A 25,495-nucleotide genomic window follows, 5' to 3' on the forward strand; every position below is an offset into this window, starting at 1 on the left:
TCCATCCCTTTGTGTTTGTACTTGGTGGAACAGAAAATACTTCATGTCTCAAAAATGATAGGAAAAAAACATGTGTTAGGATTATTACTTAGTGAATGCACATATTTCGTGCTTTTGAATTTTAAAATTGTCATCAATGTGCACATTACCTTCCCCAAAATGTATGTATAAAACACATGTCTACCATTATGAATGCATATGGGTCACAAGCTGACATTCAGGTGGAGTGTCAGTGTGAACTTCTTTCCTTATATCTTGAAGACAGATGAAGCCTTGATTTCTGTCTGTATATTTTCCTGGGGTTATCATGGCAAAATCTCAAACATATTGGCCGAGTGGCAGAAACTGCTATTTTCTGTTACCTCAATATTGACAATGAATTTCCCCACCCCTCTTCTTTTTCTTCCCTGGTCCATCCTTTTCCCCTACTCCCTTGTTCTGTCCATTTAGACTGAGATCAAGGAGGAGCTCTGGTATTATTAGGAACTTTCACAAATCACAGAAATTGAATAAGTAGAGCTTAATCAAATCAAGACTCTGGGGCTGATGACCACTGATCTGTTAAGGAACTAGCTTTTTGTGTTGATACTGTACACTTTTTATGTGAGGAAACACAAACTATAAAATATTCTCACCAACTATCCTCCTCACCTTCGAATTATTAATTCTTTCCCAGTGCTTATGAATTCTAACATTTTCCCTATTACTTTATTTCATAATTCTTTGATTTGCAAACATTATAGTAAAATTATATGCATTACCCATTGCCCATGTCCCTCAAAACACTTCCAAATAACCCCCATGCTGTTTTTTTCCTTCATGGCTTCTCTTTGTAACATAACACTTATTCTTTTTTTTCTTTTTCTTTCTTTTTTTTATTAACTTGAGTATTTCTTATTTACATTTCGAGTGTTATTCCCTTTCCCGGTTTCCGGGCAAACATCCCCTAATCCCTCCCCCTCCCCTTCCTTATGGGTGTTCCCCTCCCAATCCTCCCCCCATTGCCGCCCTTCCCCCAACAGTCTAGTTCACTGGGGGTTCAGTCTTAGCAGGACCCAGGGCTTCCCCTTCCACTGGTGCTCTTACTAGGATATTCATTGCTACCTATGAGGTCAGAGTCCAGGGTCAGTCCATGTATAGTCTTTAGGTAGTGGCTTAGTCCCTGGAAGCTCTGGTTGCTTGGCATTGTTGTTCATAAGGGGTCTCGAGCTCCTTCAAGCTCTTCGAGTTCTTTCTCTGATTCCTTCAATGGGGGTCCCGTTCTCAGTTCAGTGATTTGCTGCTGGCATTCGCCTCTGTATTTGCTGTATTCTGGCTGTATCTCTCAGGAGCGATCTACATCCGGCTCCTGTCGATAACACTTATTCTTAAATGCGCAACTACAACATGCTCAGTTTGAGTACTGCTCCTTGTATATGTGTTTTCCATGCCAAATTTGGTTTTGGACATCCAATTAGTGTGTTCTCCCCTGGAGGAAATGATTCCTCCTGTCCTTATTTTTCCTTAGCTGTATGCAGTTCTTTGTGTAGGGTGAGTAGTGGGCTTTTGTAGGATGATGTCGTACAGGTTAAGGCAGGTACAAGATAGAATGAGACCTGTCATTGGACAAGAAGGAAGGATGGGCAGGAGAAAAGTTTTAGAGAGAGAAGGGAACTGGAGAGAGAGAGAGAGAGAGAGAGAGAGAGAGAGAGAGAGGGGGGGGGGGAGAGGGAGAGGGAGAAGGAGAGGGAGAGGGAGAGAGGGAGAGGGAGAGGGAGAGGGAGAGAGGAGAGAAGTGGCTGGGAGAACATCCTTTCTGCACCTTTACAGGTTGCTATGAGTATTCTTAAGGGATGGCTGTGTACAGGGCTTTGCATGTCTAGGTGGGAAATTATATCTTATCAATTAGATTGAAGGTTATTGTTTTGTGTGTTCTTTCATGTGGTGATTTGAATTCAAGAGAGTATGTGGTGTCTGGAGACACTAGGCCGACAAGAAATTGGAATGTATATTTTTGGCATGGTGGCAACCTGCCTTGGGAAGTAGATGGGTAGAGAGATAGTTGCCAGGCTCAGAGAGAAGCCATTGACAGTGTGATATGGGATAGAGCAAAGTGGGTGAGAGGCTTTGCTGACTGAGATGAAGATATCTACCAAATATCATGGGGCAGTACAGTGCTGGACTTATTGTGGGATAAAAGACAGCATTTTTTATTTTAATTTTGTGACAACAGGCTTTCCTGTACTTTCACATGTCTCATTGTTCTCCTTGCTTAGCTCATGTTTAGGTGGGTGCAACTCCTTAACAATGCAAGGAGATACAATCTCACAGCAAACTCCCTGATGGCCCAATCAAGCTTATTCTTCAAGAATGGCTGGATAATTTTCACTTAATCATGACCGTAGAATGGGATGGCCCTAAGACTATTATAGTTGTAGTTTTATTTAACACCCCAATTTCACATGTCAAAAGTAAAAAGTAAAAGAATGTTGACAGTGATATTTGACTCTTGGCGTCTTTTCTCAGAGGCATCATGACAAAATATTAAAGTCATTGGGTGGATGCAGATTCATTTTGAATTCAGAGGAAAGACCAAAATTTCACACTGTTTGGAAAGTGAACCTGACTCCATCATTCTACAATTTTGGACATTTTTGTCTTTTCTTTTTCAGGTAGGGAAACCACTGATCAGTCAATAACAGAGCTTAATTGACTAAGTCCACATGACAAGAACTTGTATGACAAAACCATCAGCTGAAATGTCTATAGAGCTCGTTCTGTGTGAGAAACAGTTCCATATTTGGTGGGTATGTATACAGCATGCTCTTTCACACCTAGGGTCCTCTGACATAGGTACAGATCTGACTATCCGTATGTTCTAGAGGAGGTGACTGAAGCACTGAGTGCTTAAGGTCACGTCCATGGAAATGGCAGTGGGTAGAGTTTGATTCAGAGTCCAAATTGATAATCATTTGTTCTAGAGGTTTATTGAGAATATTTGGCCTTGCTGGACAGTGTTGGCATATGACTGATCCAATGACTTACAAGTTAGAAGGTGGAAGATCTCAGATAGAGGCCAACTTGGTCTACAGAGTGTGTTCTAGGACAGCCAGGAATACACAGAAAAAGACAGTATTGAAAAACAGAGAGGGAGAGAAGGAAGAAATCAGAGGGTGGAGGAAAGGGGGTATAGGGAAGGAAAGCACACACACACACAAACACAGAGAGAGACAGAGACAGAGAGAGACAGAGACACAGAGAGAGACACATACAGAAAGAGGATGATTTTTTTCTGTTTTCTGGTGCTAAAAGAGCAGAATAAAGCAGACACAGAGAAAATGACCCTCTGCACATGGAATTTGTGGGCACACATTCCTCCAGGGGGGCACATTTCAAGTTTGGTGCATTTCTCCATTCCAATACACCAGATATATAAAGCTATTGTTTATATGACCATCAATTGAGATGCAGCTCTTGGCCCAGAACTACTACACCTAGGGACCATGAGCAGAAATGCTACTTAGACCTCATGGAATTGTTTAATGTACAAGAATTTTTATATTCTGCAGTAACACCACAATGTTATGCACAATTCATCCTTGATTGGAAAGCATTAGGACAGTGGGGATGGCTGTGAGGTGGTGTGAGCTGGAGATGAGTTTGGTGATGTGGAATCAGGATGAGGTGACAACTTGTTGCCAGCTCAGTGTTGGTTGGCATTTGTGAACAAGGCCATAATTTGTAATGAAGTGTTTTCTCTTTTCTCCTGAGGTTGTTGCTATTTGATTCCTACCAAGATCAAATGAATAAAGACAACATACTCCACACTGACACTAACATAAAAATCACCTTGTTCTCTGAAGTGAGCATTGGGATCTCAGCTAATAGTGCCCTGTTTTTTTCCCACCTCTTCATGCTCTTTGAAAAGAACAGATCTAAGCCCATTGATCTCTACATTGCTTTCTTATCCTTAACCCAACTAATGCTGCTTATAACTATTGGACTTATAGCTGCAGACATGTTTATGTCTCGGGGGAGATGGGATTCTACCACATGCCAGTCCCTTATCTATTTGCACAGGCTTTTGAGGGGTTTTACCCTTTGTGCTACCTGTCTGCTGAATGTCCTTTGGACCATCACTCTCAGTCCTAGAAGCTCCTGTTTAACAACATTTAAACATAAATCTCCCCATCACATCTCAAGTGCCTTTCTTTTCTTCTGTGTTCTCTATATATCTTTTGGCAGTCACCTCTTTTTATCAACAATTGCTACCCCCAATTTGACTTCAGATAATTTTATGTATGTTACTCAATCCTGTTCATTTCTACCCATGAGTTACTCCAGAACAAGCATGTTTTCCACACCAATGGCCATCAGGGAAGCCCTTCTTATTGGTCTCATTGGCCTGTCCAGTGGGTACATGGTTGCTTTCCTATGGAGACACAAGAATCAGGCCCGGCATCTTCACAGCACCAGCCTTTCTTCAAAAGTGTCCCCAGAGCAAAGGGCCACCAGGACCATCATGATTCTCATGAGCTTCTTTGTGGTTCTCTACATTTTGGAAAATGTTGTCTTCTACTCTAGGATGACATTCAAGGATGGGTCAATGTTCTACTGTGTCCAAATTATTGTGTCCCATAGCTATGCCACCATCAGCCCTTTTGTGTTTATTTGCACAGAAAAGCGTATAATTAAACTTTGGGGGTCAATGTCTAGCAGAATAGTAAGTATTTGATTACTCAGTGATGGATATGGTCCCTTAATATAATCCAATATGTTGTCATAATAGCTATGGATCATGACATATTGGGAACATTCTGTGTCTTAAATTTATATATAAAATTTTCTTTTTTTGTGTTTAATCTGTTTCCTTTGTGTGTGGATGATAAGTATATAAAGGAAAATTAAACAGCGTGTCCCCTCAGATATCACATGATGTTTATATTGTTTTAATGTGTTTTCAGAGGAGATCTGTGAGAAGGCTCTCATTTGACCTGGGTTACATCACTGCTTTTAAGATCATAAGGATCAATTTTATGTTTTAACATAGTCTATCTATCTGTCTGTCTATTGTCTGTCTGTTTCTCTCTCTCCCTCCCTCTCTCCCTCCCTCCCCTTCTCTCTCTCTCTCTCTCTGTGTGTGTGTGTGTGTGTGTGTGTGTGTGTGTGTGTATATATATATATATGTGTGTGTGTGTGTGTGTGTGTGTGTGTGTGTGTGTGTGTGTGTGTGTACTTGAATACAGGTTTTCATGGAGGCCAGCACTGTCAGGTACTCTGATGCTAGACCTATAGACACTTGTGGCCCATCCAGTGTGGGTGTTGGTAATTGAACTTGAGTCTTCTATGGATCAGGATATCAACTGCTGAGCTGTCTCTCTGGCACAATCCATGACTTTAACTATGTGATATCTATGACATTTCTAATTATTCAGTTGCAACAGTTTTTTATATTTGTCAAAATACATAAGGAAACATTGTTTTGAGAGTCAATTATCACATGATCCAGAAAACAGACACGTATGGAGCTGAAACTATATGCAGAAAATGATAGTTTTTTTTCCTCAATGATGCTCAGATAACCAGATTTAAAATAGTGAAAGGTAGCAATAGCTACTGTTTGGCAGTGCCAGAGTGTGGGATCAGATCAGTCTTCCCATATTGAGAAAGGTTAGTCTTAGTCCACCGGGAATACATTGAACATGTACCCTGTCATAGAGACATAATCACATAAATTACAAAGGACAGACTTTAGAGGAGTCAAACTGACAGAGATGGTGAACAGAGTAAAGTACATGGGATCAAACAAAACAAACTTAAATATTAAATTAGTCAGAAATAATTTCTTTGCTGTAGTATCAGCAAATATCATGAAAACTGTGGGATTATAGCATGTTTGCATACCTGAAATTATACCAATACCTCTCCAAAGCACACTTTGTGCAGGGGAACACAAACTTACTTTAAATAGCTGAACAGTATCAGAGAGCCACACAATTCACAACTCTGAACATTCCTAGAGGCATACTTCACACAGTAAAACTGTTTTATGTCACTCAATGTGAGGAAATGTCACCTACATATACCCCACCACACCTAGAATCCAGCAATTTCAGTGCTGACACATATAATCTAAAGAAATAACTGGAAACTGATGGGAGGAAAGAGAAAGATTGGGGGAGCTCTTTTGTGTGTTGTCTTCACTTTGAATGAACCCTCAAATAGGCTGTGTGTCAACAATTGAATGGTATTTAACTAGATGATATGAGAGAACCCTTATAATATCAAGAATGGAGGATAAAGATTAAACAACACAACTGTAAGTTGTAGAAAATATGTGAGCAGCATTGGGCCTGTTGACTCAAGTCTGTAATCCTGAGGTTGACACAGCAGGAGAGCATGTTAAAGGTCAGCATGAGCTACAGAAGTGAGTCTACATTTCCATACCACAGCCACAAAAACAAACATAAAAATAAGAATAACAATGTTTTTAAAAATCCCAAAATAGGCTGGTTGTTGGTGGCACATTTATTTAATCCTAGCACTCAGGAGGAAGAAGCATGTGAATATCTGAGTTGGTGGCCAGCCTGGCATGCAGATTGAATTCCAGGCAGCTAGGCTACACAGAAAAACATTTTCTCAGAAACTAAATGTATATACATATATACACACACATAACACACACACACACACACACACACACACACACACACACACACACACACAGAGACACATCAAAACCAAAAATTCCCCCCAAAACACATGGAAATTATGCACAGGAAAGTACTGGGTGAATGGCATAAAACCCACAGTGAAATGCCACAATCATGCATCAGAACCCTACAGATGCTGACTGTCAGAGCAAATGGCAAACACTCGGAATTTTGGGGCCAAGGGGAGATTCCACAGTTCCTCATCCTAACGCAAAGAAACTAAAAAATATAAAATGGGTAAAGATCCATTTGACATTAAGAATTAGCAAATTAGTTATTTTGGCTAACTATGTGATGGACCCTTTCATTCCTTTGATAGAAGTGTCAGGGGAATTTATGAGAATATTTAAACCCAGTTCCCCATACCTCTGTTGTGCTGTTGTCTAGGATGAAATACAGTAAAATCAAGAAGCAGGTATAATTTTCCAGCAGGGATGCCCTCTTTGTGGGCCTCTAGTAGACAGATTTCTATCATATACAGACATTAAAATCACAGTCTGCAGAGATGTGTTAAAGGCACCAGTAACACAAGAGTGTTCAGATCTCCACAAGCATAGCATACAGCTCTGCCATATCCATCTCGGTAAGTGCCCTGCAACTAAGTGCAGGATCACAAGATTTTCAGGTCCCAGGAAGGCTGTGGAAGGAAGAACTTGGGGGCTGCATGAAGGTTTTCAGCATCTGCAGAGGAGACACTGAGCTCTGATCGCCCCTCAGCCTAGGGGACTGTGTTTTGCAGAATGAGGGGATTTTATTATAAGATTTATTTCTGTGATGTAGAACCTCCAAATTGTATTACATTAATTTTATGCCAGCATTTCTTTTCTAATTTAATGACTCGCAGTGTATGCATTTTGTTACATATGTGTACTTTTACAAACATATCAGAGAATTGATGCTTTCATTTCAAATATTAATTACAAATGACCTTTGCATCTGTGATTGTTGTATGACAAATACAAGTATTATAAGTGAGTTCTGTATTTTTAGTAATTAAAATAATTTCTGGATCTTTAGAGGTGAGTCCCACCTTCAATCTCATATTTTAAAGGGTACCATCTCACTGCTTCAAAGTATAAACCAGTATTTCCTCATTACATCGTTGTCTCCCTATTCACTCTAAGTGGTTACAAACTGGTGCTGTTAGTATTTGACCCATACTGTATAAGTTAAGAAATGTCAGCAGAGTGACCATGAGGATGAGGAGGCAGGAAACTAACCACTGAACACACAGTGGATGTGGTGTCCTCCTTGGGCCCTGAGGCACCAGGAATCGATAAGTTACAGAGCTTGGAAAAAACAATCTCTGTATTCTATTAATGGAAATAAATATCCCTTCAATTCTTCTACTTCTGCGTGACCTCCCTACCTTGCAGGAGCTCTTGAGGCATGCTGTCTCATTCCTGTCCTTTACTCTGTTTTTGACTTTCATATTTTTTCAAAATGCACCATTTTTTTTAAAAAGGAAAGTTTCATTTTAAAAATTTATTTATTCACTTTACATCCTAATATCAGCCCCCTCTCCTCTCAGTACCCCTCACACAAGTCCTCCCTCCATATCCCTTTCCTCTTCTCTTTTGACAAGGGGAGCCCACTTTGGGTATCATTTCCTCCATCCTGGTACATCAACAAGTACCTGAAGGACTAAGCATATCTTCTCCCACTGAGTCCAGATAAGGAGGTACAGTTAGGGGAATAGGGTTCACAGACAAGCAACAGATTAAAGGACAGCCCCCACTCTAGTTGTCCGAGATCCTGCATGAAGACCAAGCTGCATATCTGCTCAATATTTGCTGGTGGCTTAGATCCAGCCCATGCTGGTTTCATTGGCTGGTGGTTGAATCTCTAGGAGTATGAACATACTCACAGTAGTTGATTCTGTTTTTCCTGTGGTGTCCCTGTCCTGTTCAGTTGCCTCAATCCTCCAACCAACTCTTTCATTAGACTTCTCTAATTCCGTCCAATATCTGGCTGTGGGTCTCTGCATCTCTTTCCATTGGCTACTGGAAAGTCCAACCTGTGCTTGCTCTTTGGTTGGTGGTTTAAACTCTGGGAGCAATCTAGGATCCAGTCTACTTGATTCTGTTGGTTTTCAGGTACATTGGAGCCTCTCAGAGAACAGTTATGCTAGGCTTCTCTCTACAAGCATAACAGAGTACTATTAATAGTGTCAAGGATTGCTTCTTACCCATGGTGTGGGTCTCAAGTAGAGCCAGTTATCGGTAGGCTCCTTCTCTGGTTTATATGTGTTCATTTACATCTTGTAGGTAGGACACATTATGGGTAGAAGGTTTTGAAGGTGGGTTGGTGACCTTACCCCTCCACTGGGAGTTCTTCCCAGCCACAGGCAATGGCCACATATGGATTCATATCCTCAGCTGTTAAGGAGTCTCAGCTACAAATGCCCCCAGAGATGTGTGAAACCCCCCCATCCCAAGTCTCTGGCATGTTCTAGGATTGCTCACATGGCTGATTTCCATTCTCTCTCCCTCCCTCTCCTCTCCCTATACCTGATACCTCCCCATGCCCTCTCCCAGCCATTTTCCTCTCTCCATCCACCTCCAATATCTATTTTATTCCCCTCATGAGAAAGATTCAACCTACCTCTCTTGGACCTTCCTTGTTATTTGGCTCCTTTGGGTTTGCTGTTTATTCTGTGGTTATCTTCTATTTTATGGCTAATATACACTTGGAAGTGAGTACATACCAAGCATGTGCTTTTGGTCTAGGTTACTTCATTCATGATGATATTTTCTAGTTCTGTCCTTTTGCCTGCAAAATGCATGATGTCCTGTTTTTAATAGCTGAGTAATATTACATTGTGTAAATGAACCACATTTTCTTTTTCTGTTCTTCTGTTGAGGGACATCTAGGTGGTTTTCAGTTTCTGTCTTTTGTAAGTAAAGTTGCTCTGAACATCGTTGTACAAGTATCTTTGTGGGATGATGGAGCATCTTTTAGGTATGTGCTCAGAAGAGATATAGCTGGGTCTTGAGGTAGAGCTATTATCAGTTTTCTAGGAAACCACCAAATTGATGTCCAAAGTGGTTGTCCAAGTTTTTACTCTCAGCAGCAATGAAAAAGTGTTCCCCTTGCTTTGCATCCTTGCCAGTATGTGCTATCTCTGTAGTTTATGATCTTAGCCATTATGAGGGATTCAAGAAAGAACCTAAGAGTTGTTATGATTTTCATTTCCCTGGTGACTGAGGACTTTAAACATTTCATTAAGTGGTTATCAACCTGAGATTCCTCAGTTTGAAATTCTCTGTTTAGATCTATATTCCATTTTAAAATTGGGTTATTTGGCTTGTTGGTTTATTTGACTTGGTGTTTAACTTCTTGAGTTCTTTGTCACATTGAATATTAGCCCTCTGTCAGGTGTAGGGTTGGTGAAGATCCTTTCCTAATTTGTGGCCTCCTGATTTGTCCATATGACAAATCAGTTTGACTGATAGGAGCTTTTCAGTTTTATGAGGTCTCATTTATTAATTATTCCCTAATCCATTGTGTTCTGTTCAGAAAATTGTCTCTTGTACCAGTGAGGTCAGGGTTATTCCCCACTTTCTGTTCTATTCGTTTAATATATCTTGTTTTACATTAAGGTCTTTGATCTACTTGGATAGGAGTTTTGGGAAGGGTCATAAATATGGATCTAACTTCATTCTTCTACATGCAAATATCAAGTTAGCCCTGCATCATTTTCTAAGATACTATTATTTTTGGTTCTTTATCAAAACTCAATTGTCCATAGGTCTGTGGGTTTATTTCTGGGACTTTGATTTGATTCAGTTGACCAAGCAGTCTGTCTGTAGCATTGCCATGAAGGTTTTTTGTTTTAGGAGTCAATTTTTAGAGATCACAGTTCTCAATATTTCAATATAATGTTATTAAGAATATTTGTTAGTAGAGTTAAAGAATAAAGAGGACACTGCAGATGAAGGCAAGCACAGGTCCAAGAGATGCTGTACAAGGGCAGTAGGAAAAGGAATATGTTCTGAGATACACAGTAGCTTCTACTTTCTTTCTTTCTCTCTCTCTCTCTCTCTCTCTCTCTCTCTCTCTTTCTTTTGTAGCTGTTACTTTATAAGAATGCTCATGTACAAAGAAGCCTGACAGTTGGGCAGACAGTCCTCTAAATTTGCAAATCCTTAGGACAGTGAGGACAGAGGGATGGTTTCTGAGATTGGAGATCAGATGATGTTGTGGTTTAAGTGAGTTCTGAACTGATATATTTTCCCAAGATGATAGCATGGTTAAGATTCACAATGAAGGCTGTATGTAGGACGAAGGTTATCTTTTTTTTTTTTCATCCTGCGAGATTTGTTCAATGCCTCTTTGCCACCTAAGATAGGTCATAAGCACAAGCTCAATCCTTTTTTGAGACATCAGAAACACTTTCTTTTCTGAAATATAATTAAGATCTCAGGCAACAGTGTTGTTCTCTTTCTCTATATCCTTGTGTTCAGTGGTGGGCATAAGGCCAGGCGTGTTGACCTGTTCATTGGCTTACTGATCCAAATCTACCTACAGTTGTTGCTGGTGGTTGGATTCATGGGTACAGATATGCTTTGGTAATGATGGGATGACATCACATGTAAATCACCTATCATCTTATTCAGTTTTTGAGCAATCTCTCCATTTGTACTGTCCTCCAAGCTTCATTCCCAGTTCCAGACTCTTCTGATGAGGAAAATTTAAAAGTACCTCATTCACGTATGACATATTATGGTCCTACTTTGTCCCATCTTCCTTATATTGATCCATTTCCAGTAATCTTTTCATCTCCCTGTTGTTACTCCTAATGTGATGTCAGACCATCTACTATATGTAACTGAGTACTGGTCTTTTGTACCATTTCCCTATGCAATACATATTATTCACATTGTTCATCTTCAGGGACATATTCTTGGTTGGTGTCATTGTCCTCTTCAACAGGTACATGCTATCTCTCTTGTCCAGGCACAGGATTCAGACCTAGCATCTTCACAGAACCAGCCTCCTCCAAAAGCTTCCCTAGAGCAAAGGGTCCCCTGGACCATTCCGATTCTCATGAGCTTCTATGTGCTGATGTCTATGTTGAACTGGTTTAATCTCCTGCTCAAGACATCTGTTTAAAGACATTCCAGTATTCTCCTTTACCTGGATTCTTGTTAGCCACAGCTATGTCATGATCAGTCCCTCTGTGTTCATTAGCACAGAAAAGTTATAAATGATCCTCAAGGTCAATGCCTAAGAGGACAATGACTATTTTATTATTCAGTGATGGCAAAGTGTCATTAGGATGAGACCATATTGGCATCCGGACCATGCATCATTTGTGGCTACTTTATGCATACATATTTCTACCACTCTTCTCCAACTCTTCAAACCCTCCAATTCTAGGAGGAGAGAGAGAAAGTTAGACAGGAAAGGGGACGTCAATATCATTAGACTACTTCTTGCTGATTAGGGGCATCAAGTTGATTGGTGGAAATTTTGTTCTTTGTCTTCCAGGATATCACCAAGCAGCAACCAGAAACATCAGAAGCAGGAGGAAGAGCAGCAGTCACATTCCCTTTTGGGGTGTTTGTATTTATATATTCTCTCAAGAGTCTCTGGAATTCCAAATGTCATTTATTTGGGAAAACTATCTGTGGTTGCCAAAATCATTCTCTGGTCAGAGCAAAATGGAAACATAGTCCATGGCTGTGGACAATCTGATGCAGCCCCATATCCCATAACTTGCATAAAACAAAAATATTCACATAGCATTTCTATTTATTTATTTATTTATTTATTTATTTATTTATTTATTTATTTATTTTTATTTTATTTTTACACTCCAGATTTTATTCTTCTCCCAGTTCACCCTCCAACTACTCCACATCCCATATCTCTTCCTTGCCCTCCTATCATCCTCAAGAATGTACCCACCCACCAGACATTTAACATCCCTGGGGCCTCCAGTCTCTTGAGATTCTTGAGGGTTAGGTGAATCTTCTCAGTCTGGCCTGGGAGTCCTCTGCTGTGTATGTATTGGGGACCTCATATCAGCTGTATATGCTCTCTGGTTGGTGATCCAGTATCTGAGAGATCTCAGAGGTCCAGGTTAATTGATAGTGCTAGTCTTCCTACAGATTCGTCCTCCTTCTCAGCCTCCTCCAGCTTTTCCCTAATCCAACCAGAGGGGTCAGCAGCTTCTTTCTTGTGGCTATTGTGAAGGGAATTATGGGAGAACAAAGAGTCCTGCATTCCAGACGAGAGAAATCATAGTGAAGGAAACTGATCAGAATTAAGTCTAAGGAGTAAAAGGAGAACAGTTAGGGTTGTCTATTTGGTTTCAAACTTTCTGATCTGGCAGATGTGGCAAGGGATCTCAGATAAAGTTTTTGTTCAGCCATCCCAAGATAACTGTTGTTCAGGGCATGGTGACATAAAAGTAGAGATGATACTCTACTGGGATTTCCATACTCTTCAGGGGAACTTGCCACCTTGAACAGATTAGCTGTAGAGCTGCAATAAAGACTCCCTTCATCTAAGCCTGTGAAGGATCTCCTCAGGCAGAGTTTTTCCCTACTATGTCCATCTGGGTAAGTGCTCTACACAAAGTTCAGAATCAGAAGGTGGTCGTGACCCAGGCAGGATGAGGGAGGAGAAGCTGGGGGCTGCATGTAGATTTTCATCATCTGTAGAAGAGACCTTGAGCTCTGATGACCCCTCAGCAAAGGGACAATGTTTTGCACAGCAACAAAGGTATGTTCTTCTTAAGATGTTTAATTTTCTGATATAAAAACTCTTAAAATTTATTTTGGACTATTTCTTTCGACTTAACAACCCACATTAATTTGGTAAACCTACAGTTAACACTTGTCATGTATATTATTAAAAGCTTTAAAAGTTCTAAGTCTACTTTTTAATTAAATGTTTTCATTTCATATCTGTTATTTTCATAGATCAACAATTATTGACTAAGTCATCAAAATAACTATGAAGAAATCAATCCTTTGTTTCTAATAGCTGATAGAGGTCACTCTCCCATGACTACAGCATGTCTACTAATGTTTGATCATGGTTACTTCTCCCATTTATTTATTTAATTTCAAATATATTTTTAATTAAATAGGAATGTCACTTTTCTTCTCCATCTTCAACCCTGAAACTAACTGCACAAATGTGCCCCACTCAAATTCACTGACTTTTCCCTTAACATTTTTATGTACAAAATATGTAAGTGTATGTTTGCATAAATACATAAATGCATTTTTAGGTTGAGTTTAATATGGTCCTAGGGCTGATTGCTTTGTATTGGATAAGCAATAATGGTGCTCATGCTTGATATTTCTTCTTCTCCCAGGAGATTCTAGGAGCCTATCGTTTTTTGTATAGGGAAAAATTTCCACTTCCATTATTATCATGTCTGTTGGTGTTGCCATTGTTCCAGTCTTGCTTTTGCCACCAATTTCAGAAGAGACTATCTCTTTATCAACTTCCTAGAATCTGGCTCCTTAAATCTTTCTGGTTTGTCTTCATAGATGTTCTCTGAGTCATACCTGCAGGAACTGTGATGTAGACTTATTCATTGTGGGTAGGATCCCCCACAATATGTATATATCTCTGCATTGTGTGGTTGTGCTTTCTGTGATAGTCTCCATATGCTGTGAGGAGAGGCTTCTATGTGGAGGGATGGTAGCATTGCTTATCTCTAGGGATAATACCTAGAATATATTTAGGAATTATGTTGGTTTACCAAAGTGATGGTTGTAAATTCTTTTCTTAGGTCATTTTCATTATTGGTCCCTGGAAGTTGGCTATCTTTCTAGAACCAGACATGATTCCCCTCTTGTTGAGGGCATTGGGTTCTCCATCATATCAGACAGCTGTTGGGTACCACCAAGGGTAAGTGCTTCTATTACACTTGCTTTATTGCAGGCTTGCTTTGCTCTTCTTTGTTGTTGTTCAGAATGGTTGCAGTCTGACAGGACTACTGATTCTGTCCCTCCTTAGACAGGTTGTAGAAGAGTTTCTGTGCCAAGGAAGCTAGACCACAGCAAGGAGGCTTTCAAGTCACATTTAGTCAAATAATCCTCATCATATGTTGGTAAGTATGTGGCATCTTCAGGACCTATAATCTCTGAGAGGCAACCATGGCTCCATTAGTAGTCTATATCATTTTGAGAATTACTGAACTACCCTGAGCATATTTCCACAGAAGGTTTCTTGTGCTTGCTCCAAAGTTTTGTTATTCTTCAGTTCTTGTGGGAGCATTGTCACTCAAACTGACACAGACTTCAATTTTCCAATGCACTTTCAGAAGTCACAGATTGGCAATGTGAGCCCTTGGCCTTGCTCACCTTGGTAGATGTCACTTGAGGGAGCTATGATGATGTAATTACAGGAGAGTGATATTAAATGAATTTTGAACAAGAACCCAAAGCCCAGAAATACAAAAGGGCCTTTTCTCTCTCTTACTTACTCAATAAAAATAAACCTTCCAGTTTCACACATATGAAAATGCTTGATCTCCTTTTGTTTTGTGTTAAATGTGATGTAATTGAGCCTCGTCCCATCTTCCTCTTTATATTTAGTTTTCAGATTCTTATCAAACCAAGGTTTTTAATGAAAGTTGGTAAGGAGATGAATGTGAAACCACAACTTGTCTTGCTTTGACTCATAGTTGGCAGATTCAAAAGCTCATTCTACAAAGGACAACTGCACATGACAATAAAGGACCTACCAATGTCCACTCGTGAATGCTTTTTATTCTCAAACCAAATTCAGACATTAGGAAATTGTTCTGTCATGCTTCAGCTCCTGCTCAACCTACAGAAAGTGTTACCAAGAGCACCATGCCTCTGAGGTCCCTAAAACACTGAATAATCAGTGAACACAAAGTTTCCACTCTCTGCTACAAACACAAATACCCAACTTCTTGAATAAACACTAGTTAGGTTCAATTAATACCTTCCCCTGTGTTCTACTCACTGAGTTAAATTTTATTTCAATTTCTTTAACAATAGAAAATGTACCAATCTCTTTTTGTTTTATGTGGAACAATTCAGGATCAAATGTAACTGTAGACATTACATACTCTATTCTTGCTTGTTGTCCCTGCCAGTGTCTGGTGACTGGGCTCTTCTGGCAGACTCTGGTTGGTTTGATTTTCTAGAGATAGTAACACAACTGTGATATGGCATTTCAAAGGTATATTCAAAGAAAAGACCAGGACTCTCAGGATATGGACTGTTCCACCATTATACTGTTTAGTAATTTTGATCTTCTCTGTTTCAACTGAATGATGTTAAAAGAACTGTGTTAATTTTCCCAACTCAGGGCAGAGAAACACATGAGAAAAAGACAAGTGGCTGACATGTCCATGGAGATCATGACATAGAAGAAATATGTTCACATTTGGTGTGTATACCTCATCTTCTTTTACTCCTATGCTTTCTCCCCACTGGTATATCATGGTCCACATATTTAATAGGATGTGACTCCAGTCCAGCCTCAGAGTGCTGAGGTGTGTGTGTGTGTGTGTGTGTGTGTGTGTGTGTGTGTGTGTTTGTGCAATATGACTATGGGTACAACCTTAATCAGCATGAATCCTAAGTTCACTTACCTGCATTTTAGGTGGAACTATGATGAGAATATTTTGTCAGGCAATTAATGGAAAGGTAAAGAGAATGACTAAAAGAAATAACTCTGTGAGTGTCTAATGCATGGGAACTCATTCTCAGAAAAGCTTCATTTCATTTGATGACATTTCCCACTTCAGATTATCAGAAAATAGAGAACTATTACATGCTTGGCAACCAAGATGATACAAATCAAAACCACATTAGGCATTACCCAGATAAATAGACATAAGAGATAATAGAAAAGTAAATATTTTCTATAATGTATGGAACTTGACTGTAGAGCAAAACTTACACTCTGATAGAGTTTCATAATTAAAATTTTAAGCTATCCACAGTTGGACAGGTTAGACAATGTGTGAGAGTAGGGATGGATTCTGAATGATGTAAAAAAGAGCTGAATTTCTAGACAGTAGCAGATAAATTGGGATACATCTGTACACATTCAGGGTAATGTTCCTTTCCTGGAGGTAGAAGGCAATATGTAACAAATTACTTGCTTCCTCTTCAGAGAGCTACTATGTGCTTCTACCCATATTAATATGAATAAAGACACTACAATGTACTGTAGTGCTTACATCAGAGATGTCTTCTTCTGTGAGATAGGCGTCGGGATTTCAGCCAACAGCTGCCTTCTCCTCTTCCATATCTTCATGTTCATTCGTGGGCACAGGCCCAGACTCACTGACTTGCCCATTGGCCTCATGGCCCTAATACACCTACTGATGCTGCTACTTGCAGCATATATAGCCAAAGACTTTTTTATGTCTTCAGGATGGGATGATATCACATGTAAACTATTCATTTTCTTGCACAGGTTTTTCAGGAGCCTCTCTGTTTGTGCCACCTGTATGTTGAGTGTCTTCCAGACAATCATCCTTTGCCCTCAAAGCTCTCACTTAGCAAAGTTCAAACCCAATTCCCCATATCATCTCTCATGTTTCTTTATTTTCATGAGCATCTTCTATACATCCATCAGCAGCCATATCTTAATAGCAGCTATTGCCACACAAAATCTCACCTCGGTTAATCTTATATATATCACGAAATCTTGCTCTTTTCTACCCATGAGTTCCTCAATGCAACGCACCTTCTCCACACTGCTGGCTTTCAGGAATGCCTTCCTTATTGGTCTCATGGGCCTCTCAACTTGCTACATGGCGACTCTCTTATGTAGGCATAAGACTCGGTCCCAGCGGCTTCAGAACTCAAAACTTTCTCCAAAGGCAACTCCAGAGCAGAGAGCCATCTGGACCCTTCTAATGTTTATGAGCTTCTTCCTGGTTATGTCAACTTTTGACAGTATCATCTCATACTCCAGAACTATATTCCAGGGAAACCCATCTCTCTATTGTGCCCAGATTCTTGTAGCTCATAGCTATGCTGTAGTCAGTCCTATGCTGGTTCTTAGTAATGAAAATCGTCTAACTAACCCGTTGATATCCATGTATGAGAGGATAGTGAGATTGGATTTTCTGTGCTGGTAAGATTCCTCAGGATGTGCAATAATATACTGGCTCAGAGCTATGAATCATGGCAGTATGTGCATGTTTTGAGGTTAAACGAAAATGTGGATTTGTGCCTTTTTTTAAACTTGTGCAACTTTCTATAATGTATGGATGTCAGATTTATATTCTAAAAATTTCAGCCACATACTGAGTGATTGCAAAGTTTTTTCTCTTAACTCTTTTTGGGAGAAACTGGCAAGATGATCTCCCCTATGTAATCTTGATCCCCTTCACTTCTTCAAATCTGTACTGGATAATGACATTTCTCAATATTTGAACTGTCCCATTATTATCATTTTTTCACAATTAGAAAAACTATGTATTATGACATGATACAGAAGACATACACGTCTGAACACACATATCCATTATTTTTAGGAATAAAAATTATTTATACTAAAATGGGTATGAAAAAATTTTAACATCCCAAGAACAAACAAAGAGCTAGAACTGTCTGAATACAAGAACACTGCTGTAGCCTCTATCTGATCCAACTATTAGTCATTATTTCAGAATGGATGAGAGTTTAGCACATGAACCAATGCTAATGAGACCTGAAGCTATTCTGATAAGAAATTTCAGTTACACAGAAGGTTATACTATATGAATCTACATACAGAGGGCAGGACTCAGAGGATCCAACATGAACAAAATAGAGTATGGTGTTCTAGATACTCAAGAAATAAACATTGTGGACGTTTTGCTGAAGGAGTTAGAATTTCAGTTCAGGAAGGGAGTGCTGCTGTAGACACATGCACTCTGGTTGGACTATAATTTGTGTGCCCTCTTCAACACCACTGTAGGTCCACAATGTTCAGAATGGGAAATGTGTATCTCACATGCATTTTCTGATGATGAAATGTGGTCATGTACTTTTGCCATGATGTATAAAATGAACAAAAATGTAAAGATTCTAAAAGTACCAAACTGCAATTTCTCAACAGTTTAAAAGCTCATGATAAATTTGTTCCATGTAATGGTTGTCCATCCTTCTCTGCCTCTTATCCTCAGTTTTCCCATGAAGGATACAAGTTCTTCAGTTCATCAGCCCTCTTAGGGAGGAGCTTCTGCACCTTGGAAGGGTTTCCCACCTGTTGTAGGAGTACAGTTCTGACATTATTGATCAGGTGTTTTATATGCAGTTGAAATTCCAAATGAAAGTAGATCAAAGTAAATAGCATATTAGCTAGCTTGGAAACAACTGATTGTATGCCAAGTATGGGTTTATTCTTTTGTATTGGAAAAAAATCAATCAAAGTTAAAACATACTCAATGATGTGTTTTTACATCAGTGTCTTAGCATCATATGTAGTTAATATGTCAGAAGAACAACTTTGTGAAATATTATGAATTATTCCAACCAATATCCTGTCACCTAGAAAAGTTCTACAGATGTCAATATGATCATTGCCTTTAAGGATTATCATTTCTCTTTTTAAAAAAACATTTATTCATTCTTTGTGATATTCATACCATGTACAATTTTTATATTTCCTCTGTTCTTGCAACCTCTCCCACCACAAAGAAAATAAAATAAGGTAGAATAAAAGAAAGCCTTGAACATAGTCAGACCGACAGGAGCCGGATGTAGATCTCTCCTGAGAGACACAGCCAGAATACAGCAAATACAGAGGCGAATGCCAGCAGCAAACCACTGAACTGAGAATAGGTCCCTTATTGAAGGAATCAGAGAAAGAACTGGAAGAGCTTGAAGGGGCTCGAGACCCCAAAAGTACAACAATGCCAAGCAACCAGAGCTTCCAGGGACTAAGCCACTACCTAAAGACTATACATGGACTGACCCTGGACTCTGACCCCATAGGTAGCAATGAATATCCTAGTAAGAGCACCAGTGGAAGGGGAAGCCCTGGGTCCTGCTAAGACTGAACCCCCAGTGAACTAGTCTATGGGGGGAGGGCGGCAATGGGGGGAGGGTTGGGAGGGGAACACCCATAAGGAAGGGGAGGGGGGAGGGGGATATTTGCCCGGAAACCGGGAAAGGGAATAACACTCGAAATGTATATAAGAAATACTCAAGTTAATAAATAAATAAAATAAAAATAAAAATAAAAATATACAACATGTAAAAAAAAAAAAAAGAAAGCCTTGTTGTAGAAGATGTAGTGTGTCATGGTGTATCCTAGAGAATGCCATTTGTCCACACATCTTTACTTGCAAGTGCTCATTACAATGAGTCCTTGGTCTGATTCAAGGCCTCTGGTTTCTGCTACACTATCAGTAGTGTATACCCTCAGGGACTTCTCTTTGATATTCTGTTGCTGCCCGTATTATGAAGATCCTTCAGTTTTAGTTCTGTAGGATTAGCCCTTTCACATACTCCAGCAGACCATAGATTGGGGAGATATTGGGGAGGTGATGATTTGATCAGTCTGCTTCTCTTTTTGCTTAGCACCATCATGGAGAGCCCTCCTGTACTTTAAAGTTTGGCTTATCCAATGCCAGAACCAGTAAGGAGCAAAGACAGTTGTCCTGCTCTCATGTCCTCAGGGCTGGCTCACTCTACTTTTGTCTCCAGAGTCAGATCTACTGTGCTTCCCAGGTGACATGCAGAACCTGCTTTTCTGAGTGCTGCAGCTGCTGAAGGGCAGTACACACTCCCCTGAGTGTGTTGGTGGTTGATTAATGGGGCTAACTCATCAGAGTGCCTCAGGCAGAATTTCAGACCAAGGACATCTACATAGCCTTTGAGGGTAATATGGGCCTGGGACATCAAGTAGACCCCAGCTCCCATAGACTACAGACCCAGACATGACCCTCAGAAGCAGCATGGTCCCAGATGTCCCCATGGCTTTAGATGGCTGCCCATACCACTCACAAGAGTATGATCCTGTTCACTAACATATATATTTGACCTCCAGCAGCAGCCAAGACCACATACATTGGTTTGGGCTTTGGTGGTAACTCAGGTCACAGACATAGATCAACACAGACCTCAGCTGCAAGAGAACAACACACCCTTAAAAGGTCCTTGATGGCAGCCAAAACTACATTCTGGCCTTCTCACACCTGTCTCATCCTCTCTACTTAGAGTTTCCAGTTCCATTTCTGCACTGTTTCAAGACCCATTAGACTTCCTTTCTCTTACATCTTTCCAGGAATACTCCATCTTTCCCATCCTTCCATCACACCTTCCTCCATTCTATGGACACCCTTGGATGGTGCTTGGGTATCTTTTTTCAAACCTTCTTGGGGCAGCATTGCCAGGACAGGTGGTCGGGTCAGGTTATCATTTTTACAATTGTGTCCTAGCCTCTTTATTTTGAATATTCTGCAGTGATATAATATATATTATGGTATTATGCACATGTAATATACAATGATTAAATATTATATGTAATTGTTATATAATCATATATTATATTACAATTACTTATAATTCACAGAGAGGGAGATAGATAGATAGATAGATAGATAGATAGATAGATAGATAGATAGATAGATAGATATTGAGAGAGAGAGAGAGTAAGCATCCACTTTTGAATTTATACTAGGACAGGGTCACTTGATTTGGCTACTAGGAATTGAACTAGGCTGATTGGACTGTCTGTAGCAAAACTAAAACTGGTAATTTAATACAGAGCCACCAGACTTGTAATACCTTTATCAAAGACAGAATATAATGGCTATTGCCAGGATCATATAGTCTTAGTTGCCAGTATACCATAACATTTGTTGGGTATACATGATACAACAACATTAATATCTAAGACCAATCATCCTGAAAGCTTCCATGCTTCCTTGACAACTATGAGAACAGAGGCCTAAATGCTTCATAGTCTGAGGGAATATATTAGTCTCTCAGACCTAAAAGGCACATTGTATCCTGGGAGCCATGGACTCTACCCTGAAAAACCTATGATATAATTTTTTCAAAGAAGCCAGGCCAGGCCTACTCCATGATTCCCTGCAAATCAGCTAAGGGCACATGTGTGCACACACACACACACACACACACACACACACACACACACACACACACACAGAGAGAGAGAGAGAGAGAGAGAGAGAGAGAGAGAGAGAGAGGAGCGAGCATACAGATTGCTTAAGATCAAGCTAAATATATTTATCTCTAACATTTGTCACTTCCTTATGATGGACATTTTTGAAGCATTTCTTCTTGCAGTTTGAAATCTGTGGTAAACTACTGTTATCTCAAATGTCCATATTTTACAAAGCATACTATAGAGTGATTTCTTTCTGATATTTTGATCTTATTACTGAAAACAGATTGCTTTTATCATAGGATATACCCTGATTACAGTTCATTCTCAGTCTATTCCTCCACATTCCTCCCAATATTCCCTCCTATCTGCATCCACTCTACTTTTTCTCTCATTAGAAAAGAACATCTTTCTAAGAGGCAATGACAAAACATAAAATAAAGTACAATAATACAAAACAAAAAGCATCACAACCAAGTTGGACACATCTAACCATCAGAAGAAGAGGGGCCCAAGAGAAGGCACAAGATTGAGGGAGTGGATCACTCATACCACAGGAGTCCCATAGAAACCCTAAACTGAATGTTATAATATTATGCAATATTATGCAGAGAGTCTGGTGCAGACCCATGCAGGTCCTGTGCTTGCTGCTTCTATCCAGATGAGTTCATAAGAGCTTTGCTTAGTGGATTTAGAGGTGTTGTTGTCTTGATGGCCTCCATTTTCTCTGCTCTTTCACTGTTTCTGCCTTGTCTTTCCTGGGGTTCCCTGAATTCTGAAGAGATTTGATGGAGGCACCCCATTTGAAGCTATATGTTCCCAAGGTCTCTCTCTCCTTCTGTCTCTTTGTCTGTCTCTGTCCCTGTCTCTCATTCTGTCTGTCTCTGTCTGTCTCTGTCTCTCTGTCTCTTTCTCTCTGCATAAGTACTGGCTGTGGGTCTCTGTATTTGTTCTGAGTTGCTGCACAAGGAAATCTCTCATGATGACTGAATAAGACATTCATCTCAGAGTATGGAAGAACATCACTGAGACATTTTATCATTGCCTTTTTTTTAAGACTAGAAGTAGTTTTGTCATCAACCTCTGGTCTACTTGGTTTCTGTTCCTTGCTCACCCAAACAGTGTTGGGTATGGGGTCCATCTCATGGAATGGGCCTTAAGTCAAGCCACACCATGGTTGTCTACTGCTACAAGGTTTCTGCCAGGTTATCCTAGGTCGTTTTACTGGAAGAAGTGTATTAGAGAGAAAGGCTTTGTGGCTGGCTTGGTGTTTGACTAAAGAGTATATTCTCATATGACAGACACTATTTCTACATAGGCACATGCTCAGCCTCACCATGTTCAATGTGTTTTGTGGGTGTTGTCTTTAGTAACAGGTCTTTGCTGTCATATTGTGGAGAGCAACACATTGTCTTGATAACTGCCTGGAATCTTTTGAGATTTCCCTGGGACAGCGAAAGAGATGGACAACTGAGTGGTGTTTATGGCATCAACACAGGTGCAAGGACACCACCCCCACACACACTCACAGACTGAAAGGTACAGAGGCAGAGAAACAGAGAGACACAGAGAGAGACAGAGAGTCAAAGACAGAGACAGAGACATAGAGTAAACCTTTTAAATTTAGATAGTGAATAAGAGAAGAAACACAATACATCTTTGACCTCAACTAATGACATGAGGTGTGCAGTCTTGCAGTATTCTAACTAGCTGGAAAGTTAATTCAAATGTAAGGCTCTAACGCATGTGTATTTTTCTGTATCAATGACAGTATCATTTGTTATTCCTAACTCTAACGGGTAATTTGGGGAGATTTTATACATCAAAACACCACTCTCATCATGAGCAGTGATGTCATAATCTGCACTTTCATCCCATTAAAGGATCTTTTAAAGAAATAACATGAGCACTGCATGACGCAAGAAGAGCATCTGAAGAAAGATTGTGACTCATCCTCTCTACAACTGTAGCTGCTGAAATGTGCTGATGAATGTCTCTATGTTAACAGAGTGCATGTCCTGACTGACTAAAAAGAGAATATATGCAGAGACTTAAACATTAAGAATATGGGTAGAAATGAATAAACTGTTTTCAGAAAACTGTAAAAACATGAACAGAGAAAAATGTAGTGGCACATGCTTTCAATGCCAGTACTTGACCTAGAGAAAAGGGTAAATGCAGGCAGAGCTCTGTGAGTGCAAGGCTAGCTTAGTGTATATTGTGAGTTCTAGACCACCTGGGGCTACTTGATGAGACCCTGTCTAAAAATTAGGAAAATATTCCTTCCCTCTTAATGCCTAGTTCTCTCCAGAATCATGTTTCCATCTATAATCTCTAACTGAATGTTGGCAGAAGGCAAGAGTGGTTTAAAGCATTTTACTCATATTTGATGTCATGAATACAAATCACCCTATGTGACATCATTTTACTTCCTCCTCCTTTTTGTAAATGAGTCTCTTCCAGTACCCAAGGCTAGCCTTGAACTTACAATCTTCCTGCCTCCACCTCTGGTGCCATCACATTATGCAGGCATCAGGAGTGAACCACCAGGCTTGATTGACTACAACCTTCAGCTGCAGACAATGAGGTCTCTTATGTCACAGGGCTAATATACTTCCCATAGCTGTGGGTTAGTCATATTGGAGAAGAAATCTCTTCCTGCCTCTGTCAGTGAGCATGGTATTGAACATCCAGGCTCCTCATAGAGCATATCCCAGCTTGGCCTCTATTATGTCCATCTGATCACCCTCATAAAAGCAGGGGTGAGGGAGGTGGGAAATGGTATTTTCAGAGGGGAATGGGAATAATATTTGAAATGTTACTAAATAAAATAATAAATCAAAAATTACAAAAATCATTGCTTCTGGTGTCTTGCTTTTATATCCCAGCTGCCCAAGGATGCTATGTCCACAGTGAATGGGCCATACCAAATCAATCATTGATCAAGGAAATATCCCTCAGACTTACTCCTAAGAGCATCTGGTGGAGAATTGACTGTCTCTCTTCCCACAGGACCCTATCCTGTGCCAAACTGATAAAAACTCACTAGCAGAATACTACAGCACATCTCTGAATACGATGGAGCAGATCTTACAATGTGCTTTGATGGCACACAAGGAAAATCATCTACTTACCTTCAGTTATCACCTGATCCAGTCTAGAGTTGTCCTAAGACTTCTCAATAAAAAGGTAGCTAAGGAAGCCAATGGTAGAAAGCCAGTAGGCAGCATTCTGTAGTTTCTGGTTCAGTTCCTATTTGAGTTACTCCCCTGGCTTCCATCACCAGTAGCCTATAGCTTGTTAATTCAAACAAATTAATGTATGTCCATTCCTTTTGGTCACAGTATTTTATGACATCAACAGGAAAGCAAGGATAGGGAGCAACTTTAATGATGGTGGTGGAATGTAGTTTTTTCCCACAGAAATAATGCAGTCAGAAAAGTTGTTTGAAGTATTTACATTCAGCTTTGACATTTAAAGAAGTATTTCCATTAAAAAATCATTTGTTTTGAATACCATTATAACACAAAACAGTATCCTCGCAGCAATTTCAGTACTCAATGTCAAAACTGAAAGCCAGGTGGGACTGTGCATGTGAGGGTCGGATCAACATCTGTGTTTATCTTCTTGGGCCTTCTCTAGGACCAATGTCAGAATATTGTAGAGGATATGTTCCTAGGACATCACTGTGGTTTTCCTTGGGTTCCCTGAACCTGATTGGT

General features: G+C 39.9%; 3 protein-coding genes and 1 pseudogene across 3 annotated transcripts in view; 3 read left to right on the plus strand and 1 right to left on the minus strand.

Moving 5' to 3' along the window:
- The window catches only part of Vom1r99 (vomeronasal 1 receptor 99), a 120,078-nt gene that overhangs the window by 47,450 nt on the left and 47,133 nt on the right, over window positions 1–25,495 (minus strand). The gene's annotated exons all lie outside the window — the stretch shown is intronic.
- Window positions 2,739–4,909, plus strand: Vom1r97 (vomeronasal 1 receptor 97). Its single transcript, NM_173297.3, is given in 2 exon segments — window positions 2,739–2,782; window positions 3,751–4,909. A coding segment is annotated over 1 exon segment (933 nt). The 5' UTR covers window positions 2,739–2,782; window positions 3,751–3,781; the 3' UTR covers window positions 4,715–4,909.
- Vom1r-ps78 (vomeronasal 1 receptor pseudogene 78) lies at window positions 11,074–11,901 on the plus strand (annotated as a pseudogene).
- Window positions 16,846–17,790, plus strand: Vom1r98 (vomeronasal 1 receptor 98). Its single transcript, NM_001008948.1, has one exon. The coding sequence runs from the start codon at window positions 16,846–16,848 to the stop codon at window positions 17,788–17,790; it is 945 nt and encodes a 314-aa protein (NP_001008948.1).

The sequence above is a fragment of the Rattus norvegicus genome, chromosome 4 (genome assembly GCF_021556685.1).
Source record: "Rattus norvegicus strain SHRSP/BbbUtx chromosome 4, alternate assembly SHRSP_T2T, whole genome shotgun sequence".
NCBI lineage: Eukaryota > Metazoa > Chordata > Mammalia > Rodentia > Muridae > Rattus > Rattus norvegicus.

Bases quoted from the DNA above. Each gene is read 5' to 3' on its own strand.
- Vom1r98 (NM_001008948.1), top strand. From the start codon at position 16,846: ATGAATAAAGACACTACAATGTACTGTAGTGCTTACATCAGAGATGTC.